General features: G+C 37.2%; 1 protein-coding gene across 1 annotated transcript; it reads right to left on the minus strand.

Moving 5' to 3' along the window:
- Positions 1–977: 977 nt before the first annotated feature.
- Positions 978–7,602, minus strand: LOC119911145 (regulator of G-protein signaling 7-like). The gene is made up of 9 exons (XM_038729957.1): positions 7,533–7,602; positions 7,273–7,371; positions 6,949–7,010; positions 5,778–5,888; positions 5,523–5,648; positions 3,519–3,705; positions 3,185–3,274; positions 1,990–2,026; positions 978–1,686 (listed from the first exon to the last, which is right to left on the minus strand). Exons 1-8 carry the CDS (start codon positions 7,557–7,559, stop codon positions 2,006–2,008), a joined length of 723 nt encoding a protein of 240 aa, XP_038585885.1. The 5' UTR covers positions 7,560–7,602; the 3' UTR covers positions 978–1,686; positions 1,990–2,005.
- Positions 7,603–7,808: the final 206 nt, after the last annotated feature.

The following is a 7,808-nucleotide window of genomic DNA, read 5'->3' on the forward strand; positions in this document are numbered from 1 at the left end:
ACTGGGAGGGATCCTATTGGCCCTGGTCATTGTGTGAATCAACCAAGCTTTACTTCTTCCATTTAAGTTTGTTTCTCTGCCTCTATTGAGATTTTTCTTTGATATCTTTTTTTGTAATGCCCATCAATTCATGATATATCAAACCTATCAAAATGACAGCTTTTCCTTTGTCCTCTATTTTCCATTCCAAATTTTCTTTCACTCTTCCCGTGTTTAACATTTACATTTGCATTTTTAGGAAGTGGATGGCATTTTGCCACCACAGCCGATAAAGGACAAACTGTAAAAGAAACAATGATCTACTACAAAAACTCTAAATTATCCTCTCTCATTGGCTCTCAGACAACATCACATTAAGCCCATAATCCCCAATCCCCAATAAATCATTGTATGTGTGTACCCAGACAACACACTAAACGGATGCTTTGAAAAATGCCACAATTCGCATTCCTTGATGCAACTGAGACAATAATGTTTGTCTGTTTGTGGCTCTTGCTAAGCTGACCACTGGGCACAGAGACTGAACACTGACTGTCACTCCTGCCATCAAAGAGCTGAAACATCAACATACCCTGCAAAACCTCAGAGGGATACAGTCTGAACAATAACCCCTTCAGCAGACCAGAGGATGATGACAATTTTTCATGACAAAACGTCATTTGTCTGCAGAGTGCTGTGGTATATTTTGCTGCTCTGTGATGAGGAGGCAGATCACTGCTGTAGGAAATCATTTAATACCATCTAGTGGTAGAAAGCAAAAGTGCATTGTTCAAGCACTGTTCTTGAGATTGTTTTAATCCTGCAGAATGAATGCTACCCTAAATCTTCACAGCTAATGCGACACTTTGTGTATGCATAGTTCAAATAATCCAACCCCAGGTCATAGTAACAGATAGAGGGCCAACTTTAATAATACAATAAGTAAAGTGTCTTTAAATATGGTATAAAAATAAATGCAGGAGAGAATACAAAGAATTATGTTCTACATAAGACAGGAGACAGCATTTTTGTAATTTTCAATGTGACTATACAAGTGCAATGAAAACCATATGTGCTAATTGTTGTAGTGAATAAAATTATGCAAAGCAAAATAAATGCACAATAAATAATCATAATAATCATAATATATATGTATATATCTATATATATATAGTATATTCATTCTGCACAACACTTCCCATAGCGTGACAAAGTATCTGTGACCTCAGATCATGTAAAGCAATGACATTGGTTAGATTTATCAGTTTAAGTTGTCATTTTATATATCTTTTCTATGTGTTTTTTTCTCTCTGACATCATTTGTTTCAGCTGGAAGTGAGAGAGGGGGCTCCGATCCAGCTGTTATGATAGAAGGAACTGGAACACTGGATCTGATATTTTTCATCTCACCAGTCAGTGTCCTCACAAGTCCAGCAGTGCCTCCTTTCTGAGAATACTGGAAATTTATCAGGAACTGTAAGAGGAGAGAGAAGAAGGAACCTCCTCTCCATGGACATGCAACATCCGGTGGACAACAGACAAACAGACGGCCCGGCTCATTGCCCAGCTGAGCCAAGAGTGGATGAACAGACAATGATGACGAAGAGATGAGATGGTCCCCCTCTCCATGTCCCAGAGAGAGAGATGGCATTGATTTTAGCATGATGGCACACGACTGGTCAGCCTCTTGGATGTCAGTGGTTTCCCCTGTGTGAGAAGAGAGATTGAGTTAAATATGTAAGTGGGAATGAAAGACAATAAATACATTTAAATTTGGGTTTAATAACAAAATGATCAGCCATGGACATGGTGCTGGAATGTTATTGCATGCACTGTGCAAATTTAAGGTTTGAGCTGAATGTAATTGTAACATTACGTATAGTATGTGTATTTAAAACCTGAAATGGTTCTAAAAATAGTGGCTGTGACAAGATATCTACAATGATTGGCCATTACAATACAATAACTAAATGACAAGTACAGTATGCATCATTTTGCACTGGACATTACCTGGAATCAAGAGCCTTCAGAACAAGTTCTTACTTTTCTAAGGGAACAAAAAAGACACTTTAAATGAAGTAAGTTTACCATGCAAATGATTCATACATAAATCATAATATGTAGAGTATAACAATTTGTAAGCTAGATAGACAAGAGCTTTCCATTCAGACTACCTCAAAAACACAATAGAGAACGAGTTCTCTGCCATCATTATAAAGCTATTGAAAGCCAAGCATTTTATAAAAACAAAACTCTAGCTATAATATTAAAATCATCTTTGTCAGAATGACAAGCAGAGAAAATGTAGGAGGTGTGAGACAGTGCAGATTTTAAGCACATGGATATACCTGTATAATTCTGAATTATCAATCATGTTATGATAGTCTCTGTGGCTCTGCTATTCATAATGGTTTCTACAAGCCTGTCAAGAATCCTGATCACCTACTCCATCATCCACACCTGAAGCAGACTCTATTAATACGTTGTAGTCACTCTCTCTCATTGATATTGCTGGCATGCAGGTGCCATTTTGTTTGACATGTTCTTTGGTTTGACCTGTTTTGCACTTTTAAGCAATTCTACCACACACCGCTGTATTCAGGAATTTTATATCACTTTCAGATACAGTATAGTATATTTTGTAGGAGACATATAGTTAAACCTACACTAAGCAATATGACACAAATGACTACATGTAATTTAAAGGAGTTGCCTGGAGTGCCATCTAACTCTGCAGCTCAAGACAGACTAGCTTTTGTTTAGGAGTTAATGGAGACCAAACCACAACCAAAAGGAATAGAAACAGAACTGCATTTGGATGCAGGTGTTGTTCTAAATCTACAATGATTTTCTGCCCCTTAGTGGTCAAAGATATCTGTATACACTTGAGTGAGTACAATTATATCAAACCGGCGCCTGTAGCAGAAAATATGTCACTACAGGTGAGTGCAACAGCAACTTCCATGCTTGTTTTGTATGTGAATGGATTACTGGAAATGGGTTTAAAGTGTGATTTAATAGACTTTGAAAAGGTGTGACTGTGGGTGCCATGGGGGAAGGTTTTAACATCACCAAGAGACTGCATCATCAGTGTATGTACAAACAACAACAAAGGTTGTAAGCTTGCACCGTCATCTACATGTACTTCTCTGCGTCTCATCTTATTTTCAAGCTTAAACATTAAAGGCTATAAGGTTTTTTTAACCTTCTTCTTGGCCTGTAATAACTCTTGGTAGGCACTGGAACGGATGAAACGGCTGTAAGAATCACTCTTCATCAACTTGTAGATGTGTTCCTGTTGTAGAGACACATAATGTGAAAGAAATTTATAAAAGCATCAGAAACATGATCAACACATTGTGCTGCATAAAAACAATAAAATGCTATACTGACCACCAAAACAAAGCTGTGATTCACATATTGCCAGGAGTTATGACGCTGCTTTTGTGTCACTTACACTATACTTATGTGCAGTGTAAAATTGTACATAACACAAACAACTACAGAAATGTAATTAAATGTATTTGTATCATTTGCACCTGTGCATCCTCGAAGGCATAGCGTCCAGGATCTTTGACATTCTGGGTGGTTTTGTCGTAGCTCTTGGAGTCAACGTTGATGGCACTGGGCGCTCCAGGGGCCAGAAACTCCTGCCAGATCTCTTGAACCCGAGTTGGAACTTCTCTGATGGGACGTTTCTTTAGTTCCTGGACAGCTAGCCAGAACCTACAGACCAAAGTTAACAGTAAGATAGGTGCTTAATACAGTAGTTCTGGACCGCAAATTGGAAGTGGTATAGCTAGTAGTAAACTATGTCAAACAGAAATTGGCATAAAAGTTAGCAAGGATAAGGTAGTCAGATCCACACTGGTACCATCCCTGGGTATTGTCCATTTACAATGTCATATTTTTCAAAGTCAGAAGTCAGACAGCATAGTCCACAAATTACATCTTTATGTAAACAAACGTAAAAGGTAATTTGCCTTAGGGTTCACATTCAGGTTTAAAATGCTGCCAACAAAGTCTCTTGATATGCATTCATTATGGTTCAGAAAATAATCTCCAATAATAATTCAAAAATTCCAGTGAAGAGCATCCGATTCTATTTTACACATATTACATTAACAAATTTGGTCCATCATCTTATTATTACAAATGAGATAAGATTCATGGTAAGAATTTTAGTGTGTGTTTACTGGTGGACACCTCAGCAGAGAGGACAAGTTAAGGTTTATAGGGTTATTATGTCCATGAATAGCAGCATGCTTTTTGTTAATAATCTATATCTTTTCAATTAGTGGAGCGTTAATATACGCTCAACTGCCTGAGAGATTAAATGATAATTTAATCAAACCACATTATAGACCACATTATCTGCTTTGGGCAGAAACAATACAGACATGTACCATCAGAGGGAGCAGAGGGGCTATCCTGCACATTCATATTTAGCTGTTAGCATGCACCTTTGATACTCTGCGGTATTCGTGAATAAACAGATTAACATAATTTTCCTGCCCACCTGTGTAATTCCAGCCACAGCTACAGTTGTGCATATTTATGAAAAAATGCTGCATCCACCAGCTCACTCTGCTTTGATGATACAATATTACTGTAGGTTACTTCTTATACATAGGAAAAAGCAACAGCAGCAGTAACAACAGTAATAGTTGTTAGCTTCCAAGTTGTTGCTGACATGAAATGTACCAATAATTAAGCAAGCACTTGTACAGGGTGTAAAAACACAATCAAGTGAGCTACTATTGAGATTGATGATGTCTCTTATCATCAGAGAATCACAGAAAAATTATTAGTTATTATTAGTTAGTTATTAGTTATTATCCAGTACAATCTGCTTGTATTAATGACACTGTGGCCAATATCTGTTCACACAGTCACATCTTGGGGACCCATGTGGGAAGTAGTTAAAATGAGTTCTGCCTCAAACAATCATAACATTAAAATCAATGTTACATGTTAATGTTAGATTATTCTAACACTCTGAAAGTGGCCATAAACCATAGTGACTACTTTTTACTTTTCATACTTAAATACATTTAGGTTATTATACTTCTGTATTTTTACTCTTGTCTATTTTGAATGCAGGACTTTTACTTGGATTATTTTAACATTGCTGTAATACTACTTTTACTTAGGTAAAAGGTCTAAGTACTTCTTCCACCACTGTTGTCAGGTGTTTTAATACACAGACTGACCTAATAACTATATCTAGGTTTTAGTTTTATGATGACGTAAAAGGTTTATTTACATCACTTCGGAGTACACATGACAGTAAAACAGTCCGATATTTTTAATTATAATCAGCTGAAAACAAAACGCTATTTCATCTGGATGTAAGTCAAACTATCTAGTCATGCATGTGAATATTCTTCATATAAGTTGTCAAAAATACAGATAGAGGCTTTAATATTATTTCAGGCAAAACAATGTTCTCATAAGTAACAAAAAACAAGTATGGTGTGTGTGTGTGTGTGTGTGTGTGTGTGAGTCAGCGCTCGGAGATTGGTGTCTATTTCACTGTGTACCTGAGATTCTCTGAGCTGAACTCAGACTCTAGGAACTTGAGGAACTGCTCTCTCCCCACAGGATCTTTGAGAACCTCATCGATGCCAAAAGCCCACCTCTTTACCCTCTGCTGGCCTGGCTCCTTACTGGAGAACACACAAAAATACAACCTATCTTTCACAAATGAAATATGTGTGCAACAAAACATAGAATAAAATGTAAACACATATCAACCTGTGTATCCATCTAAATATCTGTTTTGTTCATTTACCCACCTGGCTTCGAGCTCCCAGAGTGTAGCGTCATCTGAGATCCAGGGGTTAGATGGATCTGAAGGCGTGAGGAAGGGGTCATATTCAACATACTGCTCTGTGTAGCCCAGCAAACTGTTTGTTGAGGAGAAAAAACAGAGAACATATGACTTACATCAATCTGTATCACTGATGGAAATCTCACATATATTATAATCAAGTTACCACGTCTGGTGTAATTATGTGCCATACCTTTCTGTGAGTGAATATGACTTAGTTGTTTAATTGTAAGCTTTAATTGGTAAAAGGAGAAGTGAAATTTCCTCTTGAAAGCAAATACTTCAAATTCAAATTAAGGTAGAGTCTGACTAGAGGGATTGACCCAGTATTTGGACAGAGAACTTGTTGCTGGATGTATCTCTGTACAGAAGCTCTGAGAGGCAAGTGAGAAAAAAAGTCTGATCAGAGTCGTTTTTGTCCTGTGTTTATACCTTAATAACAGGTGAATTTTTTTTTTTGTCAGGATTATTTTCTGTCTAAGTTCCTTTCCTTATATTATCTGTGAAAGAAGTGTTTTTGTTGTAATAAATAGTGAAGTCAAGTGCACCACTACCCCATTTTCTAAATAGAACTAAAAGCATTCATGTTTTTGCCCAGGTAAAGCGCAGATTTCTAGACATAACAGTAATGTTACATAACTTTTAGTTAGAGTGCATGGAGAAATTAAAACTCATCTGGAAGAAAACATAAATGCTTTTAGTCCTATTTAGAACATGGGGTAGTGCTGTACTTTCCTCACCTGTTTCACAGATGAAAAACAATGTTTAAGCTACTTCGATAAATTATCCTGGCAAAACGTATTTTTGTTCGCCTGTCAAAATGTTTTTTCATGTGTTCTTAAGTCATATACACAGGAGAGAATACAAATTTAGATCCCAAAAAATGGATCACTAGAATGTTTTTTTTCCACTTTCCTCTCAGGGCTTCCGTACCTCTCTTTTTTTGGACAAATCGACACTTTATGTGACATCCAGTATCTGGCATTATCAGTGCTGACACTCACTGTAGGCATTGTCCGGGCCCAATCACTCCTCAAGGTCATCGTAGCTTAATTCCACACCATGTTAGGCCATTTAAAGGCTCAATAAACAGATCAATGGCTAAATTGAATAAAGACACAAAGAACATCACTCACCTCTCCGCCACTTTGGACATTTTCAGTCGATGCCTGTCTAATTGCAATTGCCAATAGGTGATCTGAAACCATAGCAGTGAACAATTAGCATTAGCAATCAATCTCCATGAATTCACAAGGAATTGTTGGTTTGAAAGTATATTTGCATACCAGCTGGATGATATTTGAGAATTTTAAACTCTGTACTACTTTGTGTTCAGTATGAACATATCATCATTTTACTAAACTGATTTTCAATACAATTATTTGCATACCAAAAATGATGTAAATATAAAGTAACAGATGAAAATTCTTCAATAGTAGAGTGCCATCTGCAGGTCTTACCTGTTCCTGCAGTTCTTCTTCTGTAGGCTGCTTGGCCTCTGGGGCGGGGGTGTGGGTTGGGCTGTGTGTACGGATATCGTTTTGCAGCCCATACACAGACTGAGACAACAAAAAACATAAATATAACTATCAATAGTAGTAGCCTTGCAGCTGCTGACAAGCACAGCAAGGAACAACAAGCTTGTCTGTTCATGTCTGTTACAGTGTGTGTCAACCCTGACCTTAAAAAAAATATGTATCAGTGGGAAGTTGCACTGTACCTTTCTGGTTTTGTGAGGGTTTTTCATTCTGGAGGACTTCTTTATGTCGACTTCCGTTGTATTCACACATCCAGGCTGTGAGAAAAATGAGGAGAAAACCAGAAAATCATGAGTTAATTAAACTTAAATAAAATGTTTATGACTTTAGCTGTTTATGTTTTGCCCTCTAGGAGGACGCCACAAGCGGTAAAGGTACAATTTTTCCTACCATTTTATTAGTTTCAGTTAATCAAATACAATATGCTTGGCTGGGTGGTGAAGTGATTCCGATAAGTC

Source organism: Micropterus salmoides, unplaced genomic scaffold, assembly GCF_014851395.1.
Source record: "Micropterus salmoides isolate LMB-PRFRI ecotype aquatic unplaced genomic scaffold, ASM1485139v1 Ms_hic_scaffold_1909, whole genome shotgun sequence".
In the NCBI taxonomy this organism is placed as follows: Eukaryota; Metazoa; Chordata; class Actinopteri; order Centrarchiformes; family Centrarchidae; genus Micropterus; species Micropterus salmoides.